The 27,394-nt window shown below is 50.6% G+C and overlaps 1 protein-coding gene across 8 annotated transcripts in view; it reads left to right on the forward strand.

Moving 5' to 3' along the window:
• Positions 1-27,394, forward strand: part of RAP1GAP2 (RAP1 GTPase activating protein 2) — a 241,140-nt gene that overhangs the window by 195,925 nt on the left and 17,821 nt on the right. For all 8 annotated transcript variants that reach the window (XM_045986019.1, XM_045986018.1, XM_045986020.1 and 5 more), the window contains 9 exons: positions 2,144-2,222; positions 2,974-3,027; positions 5,436-5,519; positions 10,702-10,802; positions 12,769-12,898; positions 15,028-15,183; positions 20,476-20,547; positions 21,063-21,149; positions 22,707-22,841. In XM_045986019.1, coding sequence (XP_045841975.1) covers positions 2,144-2,222; positions 2,974-3,027; positions 5,436-5,519; positions 10,702-10,802; positions 12,769-12,898; positions 15,028-15,183; positions 20,476-20,547; positions 21,063-21,149; positions 22,707-22,841 — 898 coding nt within the window. The remainder of the gene's footprint in view (positions 1-2,143; positions 2,223-2,973; positions 3,028-5,435; positions 5,520-10,701; positions 10,803-12,768; positions 12,899-15,027; positions 15,184-20,475; positions 20,548-21,062; positions 21,150-22,706; positions 22,842-27,394) is intronic.

Below are 27,394 nucleotides of genomic sequence, written 5' to 3' on the forward strand. Positions count from 1 at the left end.
TAGAAGACCCATTTCATCTGTACACTAAAGTGGGTAGCTTTTATCAGGAACGAAGGAGTTACTTTGACTTCTAATCACCTTACTCTTAATTTTTTTGTTTCTGAATCTGTTCCTTACCTGGGTGGAGAAAAATGCCCTTTACTGGACCAACAGAAGGCTCGGCCCCCATGATGATAGAGAAGAGTTCACCTCGAAGCTCTAACAATCATGGAGCTGTACTTAGTAATATGGTCTTGAATTCAGACAGGCGGAAACAGATAGGAATGTAATAGACAAATCCTCAGTTATAGTAGGAGAGTTTAGTAACATCTTTCAGACACCAAAGGAACAAGCAGATAATTGCAAATACATAGAAGATTTGAACAATACAGTTAGCAAATCTGATCTTGTAACATACATTCCTGAACTCAACAAAACGAAACAAAACAAAATAATACATTGTTTTTAAGCCCACATGGAACATGAAAAATGTCTATGTAGTACATTAACTGATCTAAAATAATTAACATACAGATTATGTTCTCTGAACTTGGGAAGATTAAGTGAGAAATCAACAATTACTGAAGGAAGAGAACATTTAGAAAGCTAAAAAAAAAAAAAAAAGAAGGCGACCCTTTAAATAACTCACAGACTAAAGAGGAAATCACGAAAGAACTGACAAAATATTTAGAACTGAATGACAGTGAAAATACCAACCAGCAATTTGTGAGATGCAGTTCAAGTGGTAGTTAGAGAGAAAGATGGATAGTTTAAAATGCATTCGTAAAAAAGAAGAAAGATTAACTGTGTAAGCATGCGGGTCGAGAAGTTAGAAAAAGAACAGCAGAAAAAAAAAAACAAAAACCCAAAGGAAATACAAAGGAAGGAAATAAAAAAGACAAAGAACAAGGCTAGTGAAGTAGAAAGCAACAAATAAAAAGGAATGGAGACGACAAAGCCAAAAATTGTCTCTTTGGAAAGATTAGTAAAATAGGTACGCCCCCATCAAGGTCTGATTATGGAAAACAGAGAAAAGATACAAACAGATCATGTTAAGACACTGAAGGGAGGGGTGTGATTATAAGTACAGGTTAAGTCCTAAGAGAATACCAAAACCGATGCTATGTCAATGCACTGTTGAATAATTATATAGAAAAACATAAATGACTGAAATTGACTCAATAAGGAGTAGAAAACCTAAATATTCACCATTAAATAAACTGAATCGATAGCTAAAGTGATCCCACCCCAACCCCCCCACCCCACCGCCACAAAATCCCCAGGAAGCCCAGAGATTTCAAGGATGAGTTTTAGCAAACCTTTAAGGAACAGTAAGTCCCTGTGGTATATACAGATGAATTCAAAGGTTCAGAATCTCCTCGGCAGTTTTATGAGGCTGGGATAACACCTTGATATCAAAACCTGACAAGCGAAGTACAAGGAAAATAAAACAAAAAAGCCAGTGTCGCTATTTTTATGAAACTCTCAAGGAAATATTAACAAATTAAAGTCAGCAGGATATGAAAAAATAATACATCATAAGCGAGCGAGTTTTACCCAGGGAACGAAAAGATGGCTCAATAGAAGTGTAATCTACCAGGTTAACAGATTAAAAACCATGTGACAATCTCAGCAGATGCAGAAAAGCATTCAGTAAAATTCAACACTTTCATAATGTGCTAAAGGAATCAGGGGAACAGGCTAAATTTAGAGTCTTACAGTGAATCCCTTTATAAAGCAACTTTCATCCCCTTTACATTTTGACTAAATCTAGATTTTCAAGTATTAGATTTTTCTTTTCATAAAGGCTTAATTGCATGTGAGAACACACGTCTATCCAGAAGTTGTACCCAGTTCTTTGGGAGAACATGAAACATCCCCACAACAACCCCCAAATCATGGTGAACTTGAAGGTGACTCTCCACACATCCCACATCTCGGTTGCAGAGATATAACAGTATACCCTCCTCTGGGATAAGTACAAGATTCCCTTTTCTCACCACTTGAGTGTGGTGCCCAGCTCACGGGTTGGGTGAAATGCGGCAGATCTGACCCAGGGAGATGCGAAGCTAGTGTGCCTTGTGGTCTGGCGTGACCTCAGCGCTTTTCCTAAAGGACTCGCTTTCTCATAGACCCCTTTTCTCACCTTCATTCACATGTGCAGGTCCAAAGTGAAGACAGTGCATGAAAGGATCCCCTTGGCCGGATTGAGCAAGTTGCCCAGCGTCCCTCAGATTGCAAAGGTAACAACCAAACCCTGTGAGAAGCGGGCTTCCTCTCTTAAGCCCAGGGCTGGGGCGAGGGTGCAGGCTCATCCAGAGAGGGCTCTGCCCTTGGAGAGGGGAAGGCCACTGTGCTCTTTGGCCCTTGATGCCATGGATGGGGTGAGGGAGGGCTACTGGCAGATGTCCTCATCTTGCCTACAATCTCCCCATCTCATCCTCCCAGCTGAGGCTACTCATGGCCTCCACCCCCAAGTTCACAGCTGGTTCAGGGGACCAGAGACATGGAAAGAAAGGGCTGGCTATGGAGAGTACTGTAGGACTTGAGAGGAGGAGGAGGTAGGGTGGCCAGACAGTCTTCACAACACAGGAGAGGTAGGCTGGAGGATGGCTAGGCTGTTGGTCCAGACAGAGGACACCCCCCCCCTGCCCCAACCTTGAGTAAGGAGCTGTCCATCAGCTGGTGGAGGGACCCATGTCTCTGCTCTGAGATGTTGGGAGCTTGAGAACTGAGTCAGCAAAGTGGGGTGAGAAGGATGGTCAGTTGGGTCAGACCCACATGTTGGGAGCGGGAATGCCAAGCAGAATTGTGCTGAATGCCTTCTGCGTGGCCTCAGTTCATCAGGAAACCCCAGGAAGGTGAGTTGGCTTTCCTGGCCACTAGTTAGTGAGCAGCAGAGCCAGGATTCAGCCCTGGGCCTTCTGACCCTGCAGCCCCAATGTTTTCAGTGGAAATGACCCCTGAACTGTGTGTTTCTCTCTTCCTGCTTAGGCTTTCTGTGATGACGCTGTGGGGCTGAAATTCAACCCTGTCCTGTACCCCAAGGTGAGAACCTTCACCTCCTCCCCTCGCCTAGGGCTCTGTAGCTTGGCACGGATTTGCGTACCCGTGGCTCTGTGGGATGTTCTGTGCATCTTGGTGGGGTTTTGTGGGGTCTCCAATAAACCTCCATGTCTCTCTCTCTCCCTGCTCACCCCTTTGCAAACTGGTCCACTGGAAACCTGTCCTTGGCTGTGCCTGGGGAGAGACCCACCTGAATTGGTCCCCATCTGTTGTGGGGGCGGTAGAGGGATTGCAGTGTTGTGACCTGTCCCCCTTATTCTCGTCATACTTCCTGGAGGCCCTTCTGATGTAGGGAGTGATTCCACCTATAGCTGGAGAGTTAGTGCAGATCTGGTCTGCCATCATGGAGGAGCGAGGGGGCAGAACCCCGCTAAGAGAGAAAAGGCGAGATCGTGGCTTCCCATTGCCAGTGTTACTGCAGCTTTGAGGCCTTACAGCCCCTGCACAGCCCTAGTTAATAAACAGGCTGGTTCTGTTATCAGTTTCCTTCGGACTGGCCTGAATTTGACCCCAGTTGTGTGAGTGTGGGTGGGCAGAGGAACAATAATAACCAAACTAAACCAACAAGCCCACTCAAGAACAATTACGGCACGACAGGACCTAAATCACTCACGGACAGTGAATTGCTTTAAATTGGTCACGGGAAGAGAGCCGGTGTGCAGACTCCAGCAGGGTCTGGAGGGCCGCAAGGGGAAGTGAACGGTGCTTCGAAGCTCGCCCTGCGCACCCACACAGTAGCCGCGGAGGCTTGCTGGTGCCGGCTCAGTCTGCTCCCTGCACCCCACTGCTGGTAGTGAGGGATGGCTAGCTGGAATGTTTGGGTGGGGAAGAGAGGCCCTGTCCTGGCCGAGGAATCCAGCCCCCCTTGGAACACATGGCTTGGATGTTCATGGTTGTGCTGGACACCGTTCATCCCTGTGCTGTGGCTGAGCTAAAGGCAGGGTGCTCACCTGCGTGGGAATGTGCAAGAGCCCCCTCTCTCAGACACCCCCTGCGTGTCTGGGGGCTCTCCCCAGTAATAAGCTGCCCCCCATGGAGCATTTTCTTTCATTCAGGCTGCCCTTCCCTTTATAATTAAAGCTGAATTAGTGAGTTTTAACTAAACATTAAAACCCCGTCAAAAAGGCCTTATTTAACTACAAGTGTGGCAGTTTTTGTCATCAAATCCTGTCCGCCGAGAGAAGCTGGGGACGGTGCTCATTTGCACAGTTCTCCCTGTGACTCGGAAAGCCTCCGGCTCTGGTAATAATGGAAAAGCAGCTGTATTTTCTTGTTTTCTGTATTTGAAGGACCACTTAGTTCGGCTGGGGTGTTAATCTGGCTGAGGGAGGTGTGTGTGTGTGTGTGTGTGTGTGTGTGTGTAATTCATAGAGTCTAGAACGTTCTGTGGGGCCTTCTCCATGGCTGGATACCTCTTCCCTAACAGGGCAGCTGGTCTGCAACTTTGACCGTTCCGTGTGGGTGCGGGGTCTCCCTCTGGGCCTGGGCAGCAGTGCCGTTCCCGGCGGAGCGGAGAAGCGCCCATTTCCTTGGGCGGCTCAGAGCCTCCCTTGGGTTGAATTTGCCGAACCACCAGTCATGCCTTGTTTGTCCTTCCTGGGTCATATGTGGTCAGATCCCTCCTTTTTACTGCAGAGACTATCCCAATAAAGCCCAAGTCTCCTCCTTCCCAACAAGCTGGTTTAGCTCTGACCTCTCTGGAGGGTTACACAGTTGATGAGGATGATGATGGCGATAGCTGCTCCATGCTCAGCACCTTATGTACCTGGTCTTCTGGAATCTTCACAACCACACATCTCCATTTAATGGATGGGAAAACATTCAAGATACAGAGTTTGGTGTTTCTGAGCCCTGGACAGCAACACGGAGGCACAAGAGAAAACTAAACCGAACCAGTGGTCAGGGTTCTTTCCCACCCCACCCTCCCTTTGCATATTGTGTGTTCCTCCTTAGAGACCTCTCACTTAATGGATAAAGGGGGATTGAAGTCTGGGCAGGAGCAGTGCCTTGCTTAAAATCGTATGCTGATCAGAGGTAATTAGGGTCAGCATCATCCTCGCTGACCAGTTTTGGGGCACTTCACTTTTTACATCACAGATAAAACACTGGGGTAAGTCCATTCCTTGAGTCCTGCTGGACTCCCAGGCCTCGGCTGGCCCATCTGGATGGGAATGGTGTGGAGATCCAGAGGTGTGGCCGCCATGGGAGAGCCCCAGTCTGGGAACCAGCTGAGACCTCTGGCTTCCCCCGTGCCTCCCCGCACATGTGTGGATGTCTCACACCATGGGGACACATTCTCCACCAGAATGAGTGCTTTCCCTTCCTTTTGCTTACTCCCTTGTCCCTCAGTTAATGAACAGTCTGATTTCTTTCTCTCTACATTTTTCTAGGCCTCCCAAATGATTGTGTCCTATGATGAGCACGATGTCAACAACACGTTCAAATTTGGGGTTATTTATCAAAAAGCCAGGCAGGTAAGTATCACGAATCCATACCGGTCGTTATACCCTGTGGTTTCTCTCTGGGGACTCCCTCTTCGCCTCCCCTCAAGCACAGAAGCTCTACGCTTGCTTCTTCCACATGCTGAGCACAACAGTCACGTTACAGGATAAATTAGGCTGGAGGGAACAGGATCTTCAAGGTGGGCTCCTCCTCACAAGAAGGCCCGCACTTCCTTTAAACAGCAGTTTCATTTTTCATAAAGGAACGTCTAATTCTTCTTGGCTACCTCAGCTTATATTGAACTATGGGCTGTTGTCCTAAGAATAATCGGACTGGGTAGAGGGAATGGATTAACACAAGCTGCTTTCTCCTTGCCTGCCCTTCCCGGAGCTGGGTATTAGCTCTTTCTCCCTGGACTTCCTTAGATTGCTGGAGCATTGCGTGCATCTCTTCCCAACTCTGCATTCTGCGATGTCATGCCGATGGCTTGAAATCAGCCATGGCGGAAGTATTAACACCATGGAAATTTGCAAACTAGGGCTTCTGCTTTCCCTCTTTGGAAAGCTGGTTGTTAAAAAAAATTTCCTAGTACTCTACTGCTCCCCCTCCTCTGTCTGTCGTAGCACTTCTATGCTGCTTTGAGGTTAGGTGGTCAGGATAATGTTTCTCGAAGTGTGTTCCATGAGACGCTGGCCTGGTGGGTACTCTGTGAACAAATTCCTCAGGGTGGGGGCGATTGTGTGGGAACATTTTAAAGGCTCTAAGAACCCCAGGGTAAAGAGCTCACAGAGCTTTTTTTGGACACAGTGTTTCCCATACTTATTTGACCACAAACTTCCCATCTTGCCTATCATGGACATGCGTTAACACCCTGAGAAGTGGGCTGCTGAGCACACCCATGCTTCCTTACTTAGAAGGTTCTACACCAGGTTCTTCCTGGTATCATCCAAGAGGCTAACATGGTGGTTTTATGGAAATAACACTCAATAGCTTTTTTATGTGTGAATCAATGGATAAAAGTTTTGGTGCTCTTATGGTAGGTCGGTTGATATTATCTTTCAACATTATCTGTGGGTTTTTTTTTTTTTTCTTTTCCCCATGATGGCGTGTTTCTTGGTTAGCTGATAGCGGACTTGCTTGTCTGAAGATACTAGACCACAAGAAGTGTTTGCTTAAAAACAGTTAATTAAGTGAAGAGTTTAGGAGCTCAGAGGCCAACACGGATGAATCTTATAATTGAAGGGAGAGTATTCAGGTAGCTGCTCTAATTATTTTTATATATTGCATATTTATTTTGTACAGCTCTGCTAATATAACCCCCCTAATTAAAGTTTTTGCTTGTGAAATTTACCATAGCAGATCTCATAAGGTGATTACAAGCCAGTGTTCCAGCAAAATTGTAATTACCAAACATTAACCATCCACCTCTGGGAGGAGTCTGGGTGTTGTTTATTTACCGGATGCTGCTGAGCCCCAGTGGAGGTACACAGGGAGAAAAAGGTCTTTTTTAAAAAACTTTCTGAAAAGTTATTGTTTTGCAGACCTATACCCATGGGGCAGGTTATATGGACATTTGTTGCATGAAAGCTCTATGCTGTTCTTAGGATACAAATAAGCCCCCTCTAATTCTCCTGTTTGTCAGGCACAGTGTTGACTAAGACCCCCTCCCTGAGCGCATGGTCAGACTCATGGCCAGTGTAAAAATACACTGCTAGCACCAGGCTGGCTATCTGTCAGTCCTAGCGAGAGCTGCATGCCCTGCTGAATAAGCTGGATTGCTTTCTCCGGAGAAGATGTGTGTTACCTGGAAGCAGCTGTTCTCGCACACTCTGGCTTCACGACCTAGGGTAAACAGCACGCTGGGTCAGAGTTGTGTGTGATGCCTTTTGGCATGCTCTCTATGCAGCAGGAATCAGCACACTTTCTGTGAACGGCCAGATAGTTAATATTTCAGATTTCATGAGCCGTACTGTCTCTGTGGAACTAACTTCCAACCCTGCCTTTGTAGTACAAAAGCAGCTGTAGACAGAACCAAAGGGATTGTCCTGACTGTGTTCCAATAAAGCTTTATTTATAAAGCAGCAGACTGGATGTGGCCCCTGGGCCACAGTTTGCTGACCCCAGCTAGAGGGCCATGTTTCCCAAACTTCAGACATTCACAAATGACATCCAAGATCATATTTTCTCCTGTTTGCCTCCCTTACACTTTTTATTGCACCTGTACTATTAACTACCTTATATTTTTTTAAAAAGCCTTTTTTTCCACCTTACATGCATGGTTTAAAGGAAATTTTGTATCACCACTCTAATTAGAAAATCAATATCCCTTGCATGAAATGAAGGTCATTTTAAAAAGGAAATACCATGAAAAAGAGTGAAGTTATTGAAATCTAGCTAGATTCTGTTGCCCGTTGAAGGCGTAGTACCTGGGATCTGCTCTTTTTTGTGATGAAGCAGGTATTAAGGAGATATTAAAGAGTCACCTATTAGAGACTTTCTCCTTGAAGGGATTGCTCATGCTGGAGTTTCCCGGGTCATCTGCACCTGTGAGCTGCCATCTGTGGATGTTTGCAGAGTCATCGCTCTTTGCCGATCCTGCCTCGGTAGGCAGAGCCTGCTGATCAGGCAGGGCCGTGCACTGCTTGGAGCCTGTCACAAGGGCAGAGCTTACTACCATTTTCAGCTTTGCTTTCCACTTTTTAAAACTTATTAAACTTTTAACTTCTAGATGTTTGTAGATTGGCATGCAGTTATAAGAAATAATACAGAAAGCTCTTGTGTGCCCTTTACCCAGTTTTCCCCAAAGGTAATGTCTTATAAAACTGTAGTGCGAAATTACAGCCAGGATATTGACACTGATATAGTCCTCAGATCTTATTCAGACTTCTCCAGGTTTTCATGTGACCATAGGGATGTGTGTGTGTGTGTGTGTGTGTGTGTGTGTATTTCATTGTATATAATTTTATTACAGTGTAGGCTTCACAGTCAAGATACAGAAGAAGTCCACCAACACAAGGATCCCTTATGTGGCCCTTTCATAAGCATGCCCACCTCCTTCTTGCCTCCATTATCCCTTCCTACCTCCAGTCCCTGAGCCCTGGCAACCACTAATGTATTCTCCACTTTCTAACACTTTGTTATTTGAAAATTGTTACATAGATGGGATCATACACTATATAACCTTTGGATATTGGCTCTTTTTCCCACTCAGGGAGATTCATCCAAATTCTTCTGTGTATCTGTAGGGTTCATTGCTTTTTCATGGCTGTGTAGTATTCCATGGTGTGACTATACTGTGGTCTGCTTAACTGGTCACCCTTGGAGGGATATCTAAGTGGTTTCCAATTTGGGGGGATTATGAATAAAGCTGCTGTGAACATTTGTATATAGGTTTTTGGGTGAACATAAATTTTCATTTCTCTGTGGTAAATGCCGAGGAGCATATGCTGGGTTTATGGTAATTACATGTTCAGTTTTGTAAGAAGCTGCTGAACTGTTTTCTAGAGTGGTTGTTCCATTTTGCATTCCTACTAGCAATGTATGCGTAATCCGTTTCCTCTGCATCCTCACGAGCATTTGTGGTTGTTACTATTTTTTTAATTTTAGCCATTCTGATAGATGTGTAGTGATGTCTCATAATGGTTTTAATTTATATTTCCCTAATGGCGGCTAATGGTGTTGAAGATCTTTTCATGTGCTTATTTGCCCTCTGTATATATTTCTTCGGGTGAAATGACTATTCATGTCTTTTAACCATTTCATTTCCTTTTTTTTAAGATGTTATTTTTAAGTAATTTCTACACCCAACATCAAGAGTCGTATGCTGTCCCGACCCAGCCAGCCAGGTGCCCCTCTTTTGACCGTTTTCTAATTGGGTTTTTTTTTTTTACTGTTTAAAACTTTTTATAACAGCTTTATTGAGGTGTAACTCACATTTAATATGATTCAAATGTGTACGATTTAGTGGCTTGGAGTATATTCACAGATTTATAAAACCATCACCACTCTCTAACTCCAGATAATTTTTATCAACCCCCAAAGAAACCCCATACCCATTAGCGGTCAATCCATATCCATTCTCGCCAGCTCCCGTCATCACAAATCTACTTTCTGTCTTTATGGATTTGGCTGTTCTGGACACATTGTGTAAATGGAATCATAATATGCAGTCCTTTTTGTCTAGTTTCTTTTGCTTAACATGTTTCCAAGGGTCATCTATGTTGTAGCATGAGTCAGTCCTGCATTCCTTTGACAGCAGAATTATGTATTGTATGGATATACCACATTTCGTTTATCTGTTTGTCAGTTGATGGACATTCTGGTTGTTTCCACTTTTGGACTGTTATGAATAATGCTGCTTTTAACATTCATGTGCAAGTTTCTGTGTGGACTTATGTTTTCCTTTTTCTTGGATATATTCTTAGGAGTAGAATTGCTGGGCCATATGGTAACTCTATGCTTAGCCTTTTGAAGAACTGCCAGACTGTTTTCCAAAGAGACAGCACCGTTTTACATTCCCACCAGCAGTGTATGAGGCTTCTGACTTTTCCATGTCCTCACCATCAGTTCTTTTTTTTTTTAAGATTTTTTTTTTTAGAGAGAGATGGAGAGAGAGAGCAAGCAGGGGGCGGGTAGAGGGAGAGGAGAAAACTCCTCAAGCAGACTTCCCGCTGAGCTTGGACCCCGACATGGGGCTCGATCCCAGGCCCCTGAGCTCCTGACCCAAGCTGGAATCAGGGGTCTGCTGCTCAGCTGACTGAGCCACCCAGGTACCCACTCACTGTCAGTTTTTGTCTTTCTTCTTGATTTTGGCCACCCAGGGAGAGAGATTATGATTTTGATTACTACTGAATTTTGAGAGTTCTGTATATATTCTAGCTACTAGTCCTTTGTCAGAAGTCCAGCTATTAATTTTTCATTAATGGAATGGTTTTTGGTATCAAGTCTAAGAACTCTTTGCTTCAGCTCTGCCTTTCGCGCTGGCCAGCAGCCTGTGTTGTGCTAGCAAGTCACTAACCAGCCCCGAAGTTCCGGCTCTGCTGAGTGAATTCTATTTGTCCTTTCTCCAGTCAAGCAGAGCCAGTGGTTGGCAAACGTGTTGGGGCTGCGGAGAAAGGAATAAAAGGACCAGGTAGCTGGGCAGCCACATTCCTTCCCTTGGCATCAAGAAGGCTTTTCTTTCTGACTCTTACCCTGATTCTGTTTCTCTTTCAGACCCTGGAGGAAGAGCTATTTGGAAACAATGAGGAGAGCCCAGCTTTCAAGGAGTTCTTGGACCTTTTGGGGGACACGATCACACTGCAGGATTTCAAAGGGTGAGTTTCTGCCAAGGGATGGCTCTGGCCCTAGTGATGAAAGCCTGGAGTAAGGGAGAGGGGCAATAGTTGAGTCTCGGGGATATGTGAGAGGTGAAAACACACACACAGGAAACATGGTATTGTTTTTTAGCAAGTGATCAATATTCCCCTGCATCCCTAAGAAAACGGGTGACGTGGGGGATAACCCAGAACGGCACATTCTCTGAATGGCACGGACACTGGCCTTCCGACATGTGATGAAACTGCTCCGACCAAGAGTGAAATGAATCCACCTTCTCTGTCACTCACTGGCCAGGCCTTCAGGAAAGAGGGCCCTGTGGGGGGAAGGGGCCCATTTCAGAGAATATGCAAAAAGAATGGATAATTTAAGAATTGGTGGAAATACAGTAATCTCCCTTGGCAGAAATTTGTCCAGTAGCCTCTGGTTCTCTAAGTGGAAAGAAAGAATATTGGGACTATGCTTGGAAAACTCTGGCCCTTGATTTCCCTTGACAAAGGCAACATTTGACCGGAACTTCCGGCCTGGCCAGCCTGTTCTGTGCTTTGTGGCTGACATGCCGCTGAGCCCAGGGATCCCCTGCTTCATCAGCCAGATTGACAGGATCTCCTATCAGGCGCGGAAGTGCCCAGCTCTGGGCCTGGTGTGTGGTGGTATTCAGTTATTACTTTCTTCCTCCGCTCCCTTCTCTTCTCCACTTCTTCTTTCCCCCTCCAAGGTCATCGCTGCCACCTGGTGTCAGTCACACACAGGTAAAAGTCCCACCTCCACCACTTACTGGCTCTGTGTCTTTGAACAAGTGCCTTAACCCCTGAAAGCCTCAGTGTCCTCATCCATAGCCGGGAGGTAAATATGGTGCCGATGCCACAGGCTGTTGAGGGATTCAAGTAGATCCTGCGTGTTTAGTAGCAAGGCTGGAGCCCCACGTGGAGTCAGTCAGCTCGGGGAGTCCTTACCTTCTTGCTCTTCCTGTGCCCCTTCCATCGACCCTGAGGAGCCGCCATTGTTAAGGTGCATCCTGGTTTCAGAGATGTTCAAGTATGAAAAAAGCTGTGCCTTAGAATAGATGAAGTAAAGGCTGTTAAAAGCGGAGGAACCCCGGAGATCATGGACTTCTAGCCCTTTATCGTGTAGAGGAAGAAACTGAGGCAGATGAGGACGGGTGAAGTGATGGGCCCGAGGTCACGTGCTGGCTTCTCGGCAGGACCCAGAGCCCCCGACCCCCAGCCTGCCGAGCTTCCCGCCATGCCGGGTGGAGCACATTTTCTGGTTTGTCTTACAACGTTTTCGGGAACTGACATCCAGGGTGTGCCTTATTTTATTTTCTTAGAGGAACCTGAATCCCCTCCCCTTGCTGAAGACTGTGATCCACGGCCGGGAGCGCATTTCTAGAAAGGAAGAAGGGGTGGCTCCCGGAGGCCCACCCAGGGTCTTAGTACTTTTCTTTCCTGCCTTTGAGGAGATACCGGAGAGGGGCTCCTTGGACGCCACTGGGGTGGGTGCTGCTGTGGCTGGGTCTCTGCGTGAGGGACTGGCTGGGCAGAAATCCAGAGTCTGTCACCTCTTCACGCTGCTTCTGGATGTTCCCACAGGAGAGCTGGTTGCCCTGGCTCTGGGCTGAGGACTTGGACATGGCCTTGCAGAGAGGAAAGGCTAATGCCCAGCTGTGGGGGCCACTGGCACCCGGGATGGCGTTTGGGATTGAGGATGGGTGACCTCCCTTCCTGTTGGCCGGATGGATGTTCTGCCTCTGTCTCTTAAACAAGAGGCTTATGGGTAGACCTCTGGGGCTCATGTACTCAGGAGCCTGACCACCCCGCGCCGGGCCCATCATTTTATCTGTGCCCCCACTCTCGCGTGTCTTCTCGTTCCTTCTCCAGCCCCCATATCCTCAGGGAAGGTACCACGTAGCCTACTTTTCCTCACACTTACTCCCTTCCTGCTCTTGCCCTGTTTTGCTGACAGTTTCCGCGGAGGCCTGGATGTGACCCACGGACAGACGGGGGTGGAATCCGTGTACACGATATTCCGGGATAGAGAGATCATGTTTCACGTCTCCACAAAGCTGCCGTTTACTGAGGGAGACGCCCAGCAGGTAACCTGGATCGGGAGGGCATTGGGAGCGTGGGGCATGTGAGGTGAAAGCCTGCTTCTGGTGTTGGGTACTTGAGGGGCTGGGCCCCTTTCCCACTTTCATAATCGAGAGGCCAGTCTGTTCATGGCATTGTCTCACCCATGTGGCCTGTCACGGCACCTGGTGTGGGAGGCAGGACAGGGCTCCTGCTTGTCTCGCTCTGACAGGTGGGGAACCTGCAGCTCAGCGTGGTTGGGGGCAGAGCTGGGAGCAGAGTCCAAGTGCCCTGCTTGTGTAGGGTGGTGGTGAGGAGGACATGATGGCATTTGTAAGTAGCAGCTTGACGCCAGCTCTGTCACTCAGGGGTATGCGGCTCTGGGCAAGCTGGTTAACCTTGTGGCCTCATGTTCCTCAGCTGCAAAACAGATAAGACCACCTAAGTCACAGGATTATTGGGGGCGTCACAGGATTATTGGGGGCATCACAGAAGGTTCTGAAGGTACGGTTCAGTACGGTGCCTGGCTTGTGGCAGGCTTCCTTCCTGACCATGGCCCTCCTTCCTGCCCCAGTGATGGGTGGCAGGACCCCCCAACAGTGGTCATTGCCCCCTGCTTCTCAACCTTTCTAGTCTCATCTCTTGCTGCACCTGCTCATGGGCAGGAGTTCGGCCTTCACCTCAACCAGGGAACCCGGATGAGACCTCTGCATCCAGCATTGTCCTGCCCTCTCTCTCATTTGCTGCTTTGGAGAGTGGCATGTCCCCAAGGTGGCCCAGCTCTTTTCTCGGGGAGCCCTGAAATCAGCAGCTGAGGCCTGGCTGCTGCACCATCTGCCCCCTCCCACTCTTTGTGCCTTTTCAGTCTCTAGGAAACTCAGAAAGGAAGGTAGGCTCTTCCCCAGACTCTGACCCATTCCTCTCTGAGCAGGGAAGTAAGGAGGGAGCACAGATGTAATACTGTAAACATAGTGCCTGGCTTCGTAGGGAAAAAGGAAATTGGCAAATGAGACTGTGATTTGGCTCTAAAATAACCACGGAATGTTCCAGAAACAAATGGGAGCAGGATTCCTTTTGAATCCAAAGTAGGTTTTTCTCTCCACGTTTCACCTTTGTCTCTGTTCCCTCATGGCCTCCTCGCCCCCTGCTCCAGCCTGGGGCTCTCTTTCAGTCTCCCCTGTATTCAGTGGGAAGTACACAGAGCTTGGCTTTCTGCAGGGGCTGAATAAATAATAGTTTTCTGCTCCCAAGAAATGGGAGGAGGTGAGTGGGATAAGCGAGGCAATTCGTGTAAAAGTGCCCAACCTGGGACTCAGTCTACAGCAGTGCTCTGAAATACGAAAGTCAACGTGAAACGTAGAGCCTGCATACCTGAGGTGCTTAATCGAGGAACAAACACGTAGGTAAGCACCTAACCAGGACTCCGTGGCCCCAGTATTTGAAGTCACACATGCGAACAGCACGGCATGGTTCCTGACGCACAGTAGCTGCTTGGTGATTGAGTGCGCCTGCGCAAGGACCTGGCCCAGTTTGAATCAGGCATGGATTTCTCTCCTGTGACCCCTGCCAAGCCAGGTTGCCCTCTTTCTCTAAGCGTGGCTCTCCCTCCCTCTGGTATAGAATGCTCTGCTTGCCAATCCCTGCGCATCCACATTTCCTTCAAGCGCTGTCCACCCACCCCATCTCCTCTTCCAGGAAGCCTTCTCAGGTTAACGCCAGGCCTCTGATTTTGCCTTCCTCTCTGTCCCCAGAGTGCCAGATGTTTTGTGTGTGGCAGCTGATGTAGCACGTGCTGGTTGGTGCCTTTGTTACTGTTCTCAGGCGGCTTCATCTGTGTTTCTGTCCCTTCCAGACCCATTACAGGCTCTGCCAGGGCAAAACCTGTTCCTCACATTTTAACCATTCTCCCTGAGGCCTGTGTCAGGCTGTAGAGCTCAGTAATATGCTCGCTAGCCGCTACCTATCTTAGTCTTCCCCATTTTTTCTTTTTGGTGGCTTCTGAAGATTGGGGGGGATAAACTCCCCTGGAGAGCTAGGTCTCAGAGTTACAGGGTTTCTGTATAAAGATGGAATAATGAGGACTTGCCTGTCTAGATCTCATCTGTTTTCAGGTTGTTCCTAGCTGGCTTATAACAACGGACCACTTTTTGTTTAGCTCCAGAGAAAGAGACACATTGGGAATGACATTGTGGCCATCATCTTCCAAGAGGAAAACACACCGTTTGTCCCAGATATGATTGCCTCCAACTTCTTACACGCGTACATTGTCGTGCAGGCTGAGAACCCGGGCACAGAGACACCGTCCTACAAGGTGAGAAGAATGCTCGTTGGAGGAACTGGGGGGCTCAGGCACTGCACCATACCTTCTGGATTTAGTAATGTCGAGGACCACTAGTTCTCCGTGGCTCCTCAGGCCATTCTCCAAAATGATACTCCTAGCATTGGTGTGATTAGTTTTCTAGAAATCCCAGGTTTCTGGGATTTGGAAGCTGGACTCTTGGTGGAAGTCACCTTCTAAGGTCATCTCATCCAGCCGGCTGCCTCTGGGTTCAACAGCATCTCACTCAAGGGTTGAGAAGCCCCTCGTGCCTCTGTTTGGAACTGGTGATACCATTGGCTGGACTAAGGCAGAGCCAGAGGAGAGAAAAAAAGAGAAGGTTGGTGGTGGCGGGACCATCAGGAAAGGGAGAGGAAGAAGGGTGGTAACAAAGAGAAAGAATGTAAAAGGAGAAATGTTTATGGTGAGAATGGTGGTGAGTAGGGGGCCTGGTGACCCTAGCCATGGGGTGGGTCCTTCTGGTTTAGCTGTTCTGGAAGAAATGATTGATCTTAATTTGAAGACTCCAGGGAGGTGGGGTTGCAAGTGGCTGAGTCTAAGCCTCCAGATCAACAAGTGGTCTTCCAGGATGGCCTAGTATCCTCCCTAACGCAGGTAAGTCCCAGTGGTCCTCACCCTGCCTGTTCCTGGTGACTGTACCACCAGCCCTGCCCTTCTCTTCTCCATGAGAAGCAGTTCTGAGCTCTTGGGCAACAGTTGCTCTCTGTCTCAGTGCTGTTGGGGGTGTGGGATCCAAGGGAGAGAGACTGAGGCAGGGTCTTTAAAGTGGGTGTCAGACTTTGAACCCGTTGTGGTTATATGCAAAATGTTGTTTGTGCAAAGAATGTTGAGTTTAGGTGCTGCTTTATGTTTTAGGGGGAGAGAGACCAAAGCTCAAATACTCAGAGGACTCCCTGTTCTCCAAAGTGCTAGGGACCACTGTTCTAACAGGGAAATGAGCGCATCGTTGCAAAGGGGAAATTGGGAAACCTGAAAATGTAGTAACTGTGTCATCTCTTGAGCTCACGAGTCCCTAGTGCTTCATGGCCACCTTCATGAAGTATCCACTTTGCTTGGTTTTAGCCCAGGTCATGATCTCAGGGTCATGGGATCAAGCCCTGTGTTGGGCTCTGCACTCAGTGGGAGTCTGCAGGAGATTCTTTCCTTCTGCCCCATCTCTCTCTCTCTCTCTCTCTCTCAAAGATGTTGGAAAAGAAAAATGATGTTGTGTAATTGTTACTTCAGTAGAAACCCACATATTTTAAGTGCGTAATTCACATCAACTTTAAAACTCAACATGAGACTACAAATAGAACCCCACACTCTCTCCTATGAGGGAAGCTAATTCTTTCACATCCTCCCGTTCGCGTTCCTGCTCCTCTGTCACTGAGCAGTTTCAGCCGAAAAGTCAGAAAAGCTGTGGTTTGGGCATTTCCTTGAAGGATCAACTTCCTAGACCAAAATGGGGATTCATGTCAGACAGCCCCCCAGTTTGTTGATGGAAGCAAGTGTATTCAGTTGGTGCCTCCTGTGGGCCTGGCTAGGGATGGGGCATGTGGAAGTGGCATATAGAACTGGCCTCCTGGGAGGGAGAGGGGACCGTTGAGGTGGAGTTCAGCCACTGGGTCACTCAGACAGCCAAGTGGCTCTTTCCATAGCCAGTAGAGGCAGAGGGCCACCGAGGAGGGTCCTCGAGGTAAAGCTGTGTGGTGGGAAGGCTCCCAGCCCCTGCCGGGCAGTCATGGGTTCATGTGTGGCTTGTCTGCTGGGCCCGTGCTGGCAGAATGGGGCCTCTTGTGGACGCTTAGTATTTGTTTTTAGCTCCCACTAGGAAATGGAACTCAGCTGACTGGCTTCTCCACTTTCCCAAGAGCTTAGTGGAGTGGGAAAATACAGCGATCCAAAAAAAGCAGCCCCTCACCTCCAGCTTTGATGCTGGAAGTCTTTACCACGTCCTCCCAACCCCAGCCCATGGTCCAGGGAAAAGCATTGTCCTCGGAGACGGTGGTGATCACAGAGAAGTAGAACCCACAGGAAGAGCCCGACTGTCCCAGGCTGCAGGACCGTGTAGTCCACCTGCGGGGGAAATATCTGGGCCGGAAAGACAAGACCTGTGAATGGGGGGCCAGGGGTGCAGAGCGCAGGGAGGGAGACCAGCCTTCCTAGGTACTCCCCAAAGCTCTGTCCAGTCACACTCCCAGCAGCACCCCAGGTGATGAGAAGACTGGGGAGGACCCCGTGAGATTCCTCAGAGGGTCCAGGGTCAAATGGGATGTTTGCTGACCTCTGCAGACTTAGGGGCTATGGCAGAAGAGGCTGAGATAGCCCCAGGGAGCCATCCGTGGGGGAGGAAAGAAGAGGAAAGGGAGGGAAGGACAGGGGTAGGAATGTTCAGGAAGGGCCCCCACACTGAGAAGCTCAGGAGCTGGGGGTTCTGGTCCTGGCCCTGCTTCTGACTGCTCTGTGACCTTGGGCCAGTTCCTTCCCTCTCTGGACCTCAGCTTCCATTTGTGTGAAATGAGGAAGTTGGACTAGACAGTCTTTGAGTTCCTTCCAGCCCTGACATACTGCAGGAAGGGAAGTGGGTCCAGGGCGGGGGTGCTGAGGAAGAAGGAGGGGTGAAAGAGTGAGAGAGAGAGGGAGGGAGGTTAGGAAGTGTTTTAGGGGAACTCTGTAGTATTTGAGGTGTCCTTTATTAGGTGCAGGTCAGTAGGGAAAGTAAAAAAACAAAACAAAACAAAAGCACTAGGTAGCAGGTTACCCCTCCTCAGGTGTTTGCTCCATACTAGGCACTGTGCTGGGTTCTTAGAATCACAGTCTTCTAGAATCTTCCCAAGCCCCTGGTCAGGCAAGGGTCTCTGGTTAGCCCTATTTTACAGGAAGGAAATTGAGGCTGAGAGCTTAAGTTGCTTAAGGCCCAAGGCCACAGAGCCTGGACGTGGTGGAGCCAGAGTCGCTGTCCAGGACTACCTGTGGTCTGCGTCCCTGGGCCGGCGGAGCAGGTGGGAACTTGGCTCCCAAACTCTGGTGTACATAAAAGGTTACATCGCATGATTTTTCAGACATGAATTTTGTCCCTACTCTGCCCTGTTGGAAGCTGAGCCATTACTCAGACTCCCTCTCTTCCCGTCTGAGTTCGCACTGGCCCTGATTCTGAAATCCTACAGAGGTCTCTGGAACCCTATGCAAAGCACACCACTGGGGAGGGGGCCTGTCTGGGTATGCCCTTTCCCTCCCTGCTGATCTGGTGCTTGAGCACCCCGGCACAGATCGTGAAGGCTGCCAGGCCGCACTGCCGTGGCATCTCAGGTTTGCAGTCCTCAGAGGCGCCCCACCTCCCTGGTGTATCCTTGTCCTCGTGGCCCAAGCGGCCTCCTGCTTTCCATCCTCTCTCCTCAGCCCTGCCCTGCCCCCTGCTGGGAAGCGCCTATGGACTTAGAAAATGGAAGGTGGGGTTGTGTTCTGGCAGCTTCTGGTTCCACCCAGCAACCCACCTGTCCCCAAGAGAAGGGAACAGCAGGGTGCATGGGTCGCTCAGTCATTAAGTGTCTGCCTTTGGTTCAGGTCATAATCCCAGTACCCTGAGATCGAGCCCCTCATTGGGCTCCCTGCTCAGCAGGAAGCCTGCTTCTTCCTCTCCCATTCCCCCTTCCCTCTCTCACTGACTCTGTCAAATAAATAAATAAAATCTTAAAAAAAAAAAAAAAAAAAGGAACAGCAAAGACCCAGGCACTGTGCTGGAAAGGGGTCAGGTGAGGGAACCCTGTGGGGATAGATAATGCAGGTCTATCACCAGGAAGGGTCCTGTCCCCTGCTTTTCCATGGTGGGCTTATCTGGCTGGGAGATTTGGCCAATGGATGGCTGAAGCTCCTTACCCAGCCAGGATAGAACGCTCTAGCACGAGAGGAGTGGGGACACTGGGGTGGTAAGAAGGCAGAGGCCTGACCTCTGACCTCTTCCCAGGTGCCTTCCCACCACCCCCTCCAGATGCCTGTGCACAGTGGGTGGTGCTGGGGCACTGTGTTTGGCAGCAGGAACCAGCCTGAAATCCTGTCAGCTGAACACACACCATTTCTTAATTCCAGGCATGCAGACAGCCTTGAGCTTGGGGAGGGAAAGCTGTACTGACCAGCTCTCTCCCACTGTTTCCTTCCAGAGCCTGGCAGGGCCTTCCCTTGGCCGGGCTCCGAGCTGCCTGCTCGCCCGGTCTGGCAGAATCCCTGCATCTGCCCTACTTCACAGGCCAGGGAGGCTGGCAGCGTGCCAGGGCCAGGCTCACGTCAGCGGCCGTCTGGGAAGGGGAGTGGGCAGAGCCTCCAGAGAGGCCTGTGGCCCTGTGGGCTGAGAACAGGTGAAACCAGGGCACCTCCATGCAGGGAGAGCTGCTGGCGTGCAGGGCCTGTCCTGAGCCTGGGAGCCCCCCATACAGAGTACCTGGGTGCTCTCACTCTGTGAGTTCCCGCCTCCCTGGGCTTGCCAGAAGGGTACAGCACTCCCAGAGCCTGGGGCACCCTGTGCAGAGTGCCTTGATGACCCCCCACCCACAGCTGCCAGCCTGGGCCCTGGCGCTCTGTTAGTTCAAGCCTTGCCTGGACCGTCTGACCCCCACATGTGGGGCCAGGGCGCTGGAGCACTAGTTCACCCACCGCGCCGAGGTTCTGAGGAGCGCGCCGAGGCTCCGAGGAGCATGTAACTGTTGCACATTCCTGGCTCTGTCCCAGAGCTTGTGATTCAGGAGGTTTGGGGTGGAGCCCATGCAGTCGGTATTTATTTTTCAACCACTTGCAGTGATTCTGCTGTATGGCCAGGTTCAGGAGTTAATGTTGTGGGAAACGAACCCCATGGCAGGGTCAGGAAGTCTGGATGGCCTCAGTCTCTGGGCCTCTGTTTCCTCATCAGTGAAACAGGGTCAACAGTTCTCACTTCGCCGTCTCCGTGGGATTAATATCCAGTCAGATGAGGTAACCAGATAGGGTCTCCTGGGCACTTGTACTGCAGTAGAAGCCGGGGCCCAGGCAACTGCTCAGTCCCGGGCAGTCATCTTGCCAGACTCACTGCCGGCCTCCAGGAAGGCAGACGAGGATGGCTTTTGCAGCTTGGGCCTGCTTGTAGCGGCAGCTGCTTGGCCCTGCTGGTGAGCGCTCATGGGAGCTTGTATTTGAGTTCTGGGGTAGGGAGGACATGTGCTGTGAGCCGTGGGCGTCCCTAGGGCCAGGACTCGGGAAGGCTTATCATCCTCAGGCTGGATATCCTCCCTCCTCACCCACACCAAGACTCTGTTTCAGGTCTCAGTCACGGCCCGGGAAGATGTGCCTGCCTTTGGCCCCCCTCTGCCTAGTCCTCCTGTTTTCCAGAAGGTAAGAACTTCCCCTCTCCGCTCTTCTCTTCTCCAAGACTCCAGGTTTCAGGATCTGAGTGGCGGTGGCTGGAGTGTGGGCTAAATCTGGGCTGGAGGCCCCTTTGGCAGGCTTGGGGGAACCTCCTCCCTTGGGGGTCTCTCTCGCCTCTCCTTGTGCTGCCCGTTTGGTCTAGCACAACACCCCTTGTCAGGGTATTTGACTCCGGGGTTGCCTTTATGGGAGAAGAAGGGTTTTCACACGTATGCCACAGTCCAAGCAGCCTCAGCAAGACTGGCCTCCAGTCATGGAAACAGTGTGTGGGGGATTGATTTCCCGGGAACGGGACACCTGGTTTCTACCAGTCGGCATCTTAGCAGGTGGTCCTGGTCTGGGCTAGAAGATGACCACATGTCAGAAGGGAATCCTTTAGGGGTGTCCCCAGAACCCTGTTCTGCATACCTGTTCCTGTGGTTGAAAGCCCTTTCAGCCACACCTGGGGCTGGTGGAGTTGCAGAGCTTCTTGTCTGTTCCAGGGCCCGGAGTTCAGGGAGTTTCTGCTCACGAAGCTCACCAATGCAGAGAACGCTTGCTGCAAGTCAGACAAGTTTGCGAAGCTGGAGGTGAGAATGCTGTTTCTGGACGTCTTCCTCCTGCCTTCCTGGCTGCTTGTTAGCCAGCCTCTCCTGGGCGTCTGTTCTTGGGGGTGCTCGGGGCGAGGAGCACTGTCTTTGCCCACCCCTCTAAGCCTTCAGCCCCCTGTTGATATAGGGACTCGTTCTTCTTGTGGAAACTCCACCCAAACCTTAGGTCTAGCCAACCATTCACCAGTCATTTATTGAGCACCTGCTGTGTGCCAGGCTCCGTTCTGTTCCCTGTGATACCGGGGTAAGTGAGGCACGGTTTCTGCCTTCTAGAGCGCTTGGGCTGGTGGGAAGGGGCCATTACTTAAGAGACTGGTTATGGTACATGTCGGCACTGGGCCATGATGGAGGCCAGCACAGGGGCTGTGACTGCTTCTGCCCCTGAAGAACTGGTATGTGTTCAGAGAGGACTTCTTGGAGGAGGTGGCCCTTGAGCTGCTGGATCTGGATCTCTGACGAGCCTTTTGCCAGGAGGAAAGCTTGGGGATGGCTATTCCAGGCATGGGAAGCAGCAATAGGCAAAGGCCATGCGGATCAGAGCAGGACTTTTGAGGGAGCCCCAGAGGGCGTGAGGGGGCCTGAGAGGAGGACTCAGTGGCGATGTTGTTTGGGTCAGGTCAGGAAAGGCTTTGAACTTGAGAAGTGATGAGGTGCTCATAAAGTACTTAGAGTGATGGTTTGCTTTGTGTGTTAGATTACTCTGGCAGCAATGAGAAGAGCAGCTCGCTAGGGAGGAGGGCAGGAAGGGTGGCAGGTTAGAAGCTGTTATAGGATCCCAGGACAGGGGCATCTGGGCCACCCAGCGTCTGCCTTGGGCTCAGGTCATGATCCCAGAGTCCTGGGATCGAGCCCAACATCAGGCTCCATGCTCAACTCCCTGTTTCTCCCTCTGCTCCTGCTTGTGTTCCTTCTCTCGCTGTGTCTCTCTGTCAAATAAATAAATAAAATCATAAAAAAAAGAAAGGGGAAAATAAAAGGAACCCAGGACAGATGAGGGCAGCTTGCTCACACAGGCTGCAGGAGGAAATGGTTTGGGGTCAGAATCCTGTGTCTAGGGTAGGGCGAAGTGGAATTGTGGGGTGGCTCTTGGGTCTTTGGCTGGGGCTCTTCACTGACCTGGGGGCCTTTGGGAGAGAGGTCTGTGAGGATCTGCTGATCTGGAGGTGCCCACAGGGGCTGCTGCTGGCATGTGTGAATGGTGCCCCCTGGAGGTCAAACGCATGGCCCTGGCCCAGCACCTGGATGAAGAGGAGCAGTGAAGGCAGCTGGGTACAACAGGTTGTGGAGCTTGAGGCAGAGATCTGAGCTGGGGGTCAGCAGGGTAGAGCGGTGGGGTGGCCCATGGAAAGGGGGTAGGGGAGAGATCAGAGGCCAGCCACAGAGCTTTCCTGGTAACTGCAGTGTTTGTGAGCATGGAGCCCTCAGTCCACACTGTCCCCCAGATGCTGGTGGCTAGGTGTCGGGAGCCCCCAGGAGAGGGTGCACCTCTCTCCTCCTACATGGCCACCCCGTAATCCCTGCCCTCCTTCCTTTTAGGACCGGACGAGGGCCGCCCTGCTGGACAACCTCCACGATGAGCTTCACAGCCACACGCAGGCTATGCTGGGACTGGGCCCAGAAGAGGACAAGTTTGAGAATGGGGGCCATGGGGGATTCCTGGAATCTTTCAAGGTACGGGCACGAGAGTGGCTGGCATGTTGCATGGCGGGGGTGGGGGAATGCACAAGGGAAGGGACCCAAGGTCCATGGGGTCCTGTCCCTAGAGCCCGCATGCCGGCATTGCAGTGTTGGCAGAGGGCGGGGCCTCAGGAAGCGCGAGCGGTCAGAACAGCCAGCGGTGTCTCCAGCGTCCTCTCCATCCTTCCTTGATGTGGATCATGACCTCTGGGCCCAGGGAGTCTGAGAACCAGGGACAGGGGGAGAGTTAGCAGTGGGAGAGTAGCCAGTACAAACCGGCACATTACTGCCTTCAGCGTCGTCTTCTGTGTCAGGATGAGGAGCCCAGGGCAGGAGGACGCGAGCAAGGACACAGTCTTCGGGGTCTTTAGCAGCCAGTGTGTGGTACTGCCATGAGTTTTTCCAGCTGGCAGGGTATTGGAGGACCTGGCCAGGGCCAGTGCGACGGAGTTACAGGCAAGTAACTCCCTTCGGACTTCGCAAAAGGAAGAACTTCCAATCATAACGTAACAAGCTGCTAAGAGAAGCAGTAAGCTTCCAGTTCCTGGAGGTATTCAGGTAGAGCTCGGCCAGCCCCTGAGCCAGCGTGAGGTACAGGGGGTGTATCGTCCCACACTCACTGAGTGCTCTGTAGTCCGCACAGCCCTGATAGCCAGCACCAACTCTGGCTGTTCTGCTGTGCCCTCAGCGCGGCAGATCTCGTCATTCTCACATGCACGCTGTGGGCACCGGCCGAGGGAGGTGGCAGGACTGCTCAACACCTTGCAGTTACTTAGAGGTAGAGGAACAAGCTCCGGTTTTCTGGTTCTTAGGTTAGCATTCTGCTGGACTGCCCACTGCAGAGTGCCTGATAAAGGGACACTGTGTGCCTGTGTTAGAATCCCAGCTCGGTGTGATCTGCGTCTCTGAGCAGTGGCTCTCTCCTCTACAACACGGGAGTGATAGATCGGACCTCTGGAGTGGCCACAGGAGATCCCCGAAATAAGACCTGCTGACTGGGAGATTGTGCATTGCCTGGGACACAGTGGATGCTCAGTGAGAGCGTCAGCGGCTGGTATTGGCTCTGGTGCATGCTGGACACGCACCGTCCCATGTGAGGCCTCACAGTGCCTCCTGTGCCCTGTGAGGAAGGCCGTTCTGATGGGGATACTAATTCATTCCTGTTTTAGGAGTCATACGTGTCATTTTACACATGAGGAAACGCAGGCTCAAAGAGACAAAGTAATTTGAATCCGAGTCTGCTGGATTGCAGAGCTATCTTCTCCACTGTCCTGCCCCTGGTTCCCAGGTCCATTAAGATTCCACCCATGCCTGGGCAAGCCTGGGGTCTGTCCCTGGCAGCCCAGCTGGTCTTGCAGAGAGCAGGGCACGGCTCTATTGGCCCCCCCCTTGGGGCAGCTGTTGACATTCCTCTGGGGGCGGGGGTAGGAGGGTGGGAGCCTAGCTGCCTGTCCAGGCTGGTGGGACATTCCTGTGTCAGGCCTCATGGACAGCAGCAGCCAGGGCGAAATAGGAGAAAGTGGAGATCAAGAGGAAAGGGGTGTGAGGGAAGGGAGGGGCTGGGGAAGAAAGAGGGCGCCAGGTCAGCTAGCCCAGTGGTGGTGGGGTGGGGAGTGAGGCCCAGTAAATGGGAACACCCGTGTAGGCTCCACCCCTCCAGAATATCACAATGCTCCCACGTCCCACAGTAGCCGGGATTTATATATGGCTTCAGCTGCCATCATGTGGCATAGTTTGCAGGTTTTAAAGTAGCATGTGTTGCTTTCAGTTTTGCAAGTTTCTTTCTGTATTTGGAAGTTCACTGTGATTTTTTTTTTTCAAGTTTCAAAGGTTTTTATAAACTAGAAAAGCCTGTGGGTTCTGGACACTGCCCGTGGTGCCCATGGAGAAAATGGCCCAGCAGCTACACGCGAGCTGGGGTTCTTGAAGGAGGGTGGCCTGAGGCCTTTTGTCTGGTCCCCTGCCTCTGGAGGAGAAGACGTTGATCTGCCCTTGACTCCAGTGGCTCCAACTGAAGGGGTCTCTAAGAGGGGAGAGGCTTCAAGATTTTATCGTTACTTGTCTTTGATCCAATAGTCCAGGCCCTTTTCTTTCCCAGCCCTTAATCCCCTTACAGGCTGACGATAGCTCTGCTTGTGCCTTCTGCTTCCACGCCTGTCCCTGAGGTAGCTCTTATGGCGTGAGGGAGGGGCTGTCACCAGCAGTCACACAGAGTCAGCCTTCAGGGCTGTGATCATTAAGATGAGCTTGCCCGAGTTGGGAACATGGACTCTTTTGCCCTGTCCCTTCCATCATGACCATCTCTTCTCCCAGGCTGTGGAGGCCAAAGCTAGGGCCAGCCAGCACGGCAGCATGGAACCTGGGAGCCCTGAGGTTTTCTGATTCCTGGGCTGTGCCTGTGGCCAGGTCTACGGTCTGAACCAGCTCCGGAAACCACTCATTTTGCTATTTCTTCATTCCTCATGGAGTTCCTTACCCCCACCTCCATAGGATCCCTCTTGGAACTAGTGCACAAAATGATTCCAGAAGGAAAAGTTGTGTTTTCTGTCTCCTTTTGGTCAAAGGTCTCATCTCCTGTGGAAACAACCGGGAGTCCCCAGGGCTAAAAGCAGTCTTAGCCATCCGTTCCTGGCCTCTTGGGACGATTCTTCCCTCTTCCAGGAAGCAGACCGATCGCTGCCTGGCACCTCCCACCATGCAGGCTAGTCCTCCCTTCTCACTTCGATTCTGCTGGCTGTCATTTAAGCTTTTCTTCCATGAGATATGGAACAGTTGGTTTATGGATGTCCAGACCTGCTTCTCAAACTGAGTGCTTTGAGATAGTCTCAGGAATCTGCCAGTTCTACCAACACTTAAAAATTTTGCATTTTCACTTAGATGATAATCTAAAAATACACATATTTCCAATTATAGAGACCAAACTTCTGCAGTGAAACTCACAATTAAAAGAATTTGTGTGGCATAAGTAGGTATCTTGCAAATGCAGTCATGGGACCACTGTTGGGGGGAAGGGGGTGTCTGTGGATGGATTCTTGGTCTTGCAGAATTATTTTCCTTTATAAAAGAGCTTTACGTTATTCACCTTTGAAAAGTATTGATCTCTAGACCGTTGTTCTCAAATGCCATTCTCTACCACTGCTAGCTGTTGATGCAATTTTTATTGGTCTGTAATGAAAAGAAAAAGTAGCGCTCCTACATGATCTGTGTGCAGAGCACGTGTGAGACACATTTTGAGAAACGGGGAGCTCAGTCCCCATTAATGTCGTCGTGCAGAAGGGGGAATGGAGGACCAGGGAGGAAAAGGCCCAGGGGCAGAATGGGGACCATGGCAAACAGGGACCACTGCAGGTGCATTTCTCCCAGAACTCTGGGGGGTGGGTAGTGGCGGTTAAGGCACCAGCATGCTCCAACCCCAAATGGCCGGAGAGGAGCGCCAGGCTGCAAAGTACCTGCCAGCTGGGGCAGCCTGGGTGGCTCACGGGTTAGAGCTCTGGTCTGTGCAGATGTGAGGGAATATTGCCCTCTCCTGTCAACCTCCATTCTTTATTTGCCCTGCTAGGGCGAACAGAAGACCCCGTCCCAGTCCTCAAGGTCCCTCAGGGTGCCTCCCAATTAGGTGTGATCTCAGGAGGCAAGCAGCTGGCATCTTTCTCCCTAAGCAGCCCTCTCTCTATTGCTTGCCTGATACAGACAGGCATCCTGTCACCCCTCCTCCGCTTAGTGCTCATGTCTATGCTCCGTGTCCATTAAACTGTGGAATTGAAACAACTCCCAAAACCCATCTGGAAGCATAAGGAAGCACAAACCCATAAGAAGCAAGGCCTGTGCTGGGCCCAGAAGAGACTTGTTCCCTGCATAATGCTAACTAGTAGCTCACCTCCCTGCTGACATGCAGTGATAAAGAGAAAGTGACACCATGTCTGTTTTCTTGCCCCTCCCCCTCCAAAGGAGAGCCTGTTCAGAGGTGGGCCGTGGGCTGAGCTGAGGGTTGGAAAACCATCCGGACTGAGGAGGGACACCGGAACCAGAGGTGGTCAGCTGGGAGGAGAGCAGACTCTGGGGACAGTGGTGTCCTCAGACAGTTGAGGGACAGTTGGGTGAGATACGAAACACACTGGCCTAAGACTTCAGCTCAGTGCACAGAAGACCTTTCCAAAGGTCAGGCTCTCTACCATGGGAAAAGGCAGTTTTGAACACAATGAGCAGCCCGGCCTTGGGAAGATGCAAGTGGAGGGGAGTCTGTCCTTCCTCTTTTTGGCCCTTTCCCTGACTTTTCTGCCCAGTTTGAGAAGGCTAGTGTTTCCAGCTCAACATCGCATTGAAATGTAAAATACTTCAGACCATATCACTGGCTGATTTTGTCTAACTCAGACTTCATGTCAAGGTTTTGAGTTAGCCATTGTGTCCCTCAGAGTGGGGGGTGGAGAGCTGGGCCCCAGCGGGCGGCTTGTATACCAGGCATCTGGCACGCATGATCTCCCGGCGTCCTCATGCAGGACCGTCACCACGTTGTATAGACAACGAGGCTGTGTGCCAGAGAGGTTCAT

The sequence above is a fragment of the Meles meles genome, chromosome 18 (assembly GCF_922984935.1).
Source record: "Meles meles chromosome 18, mMelMel3.1 paternal haplotype, whole genome shotgun sequence".
In the NCBI taxonomy this organism is placed as follows: Eukaryota; Metazoa; Chordata; class Mammalia; order Carnivora; family Mustelidae; genus Meles; species Meles meles.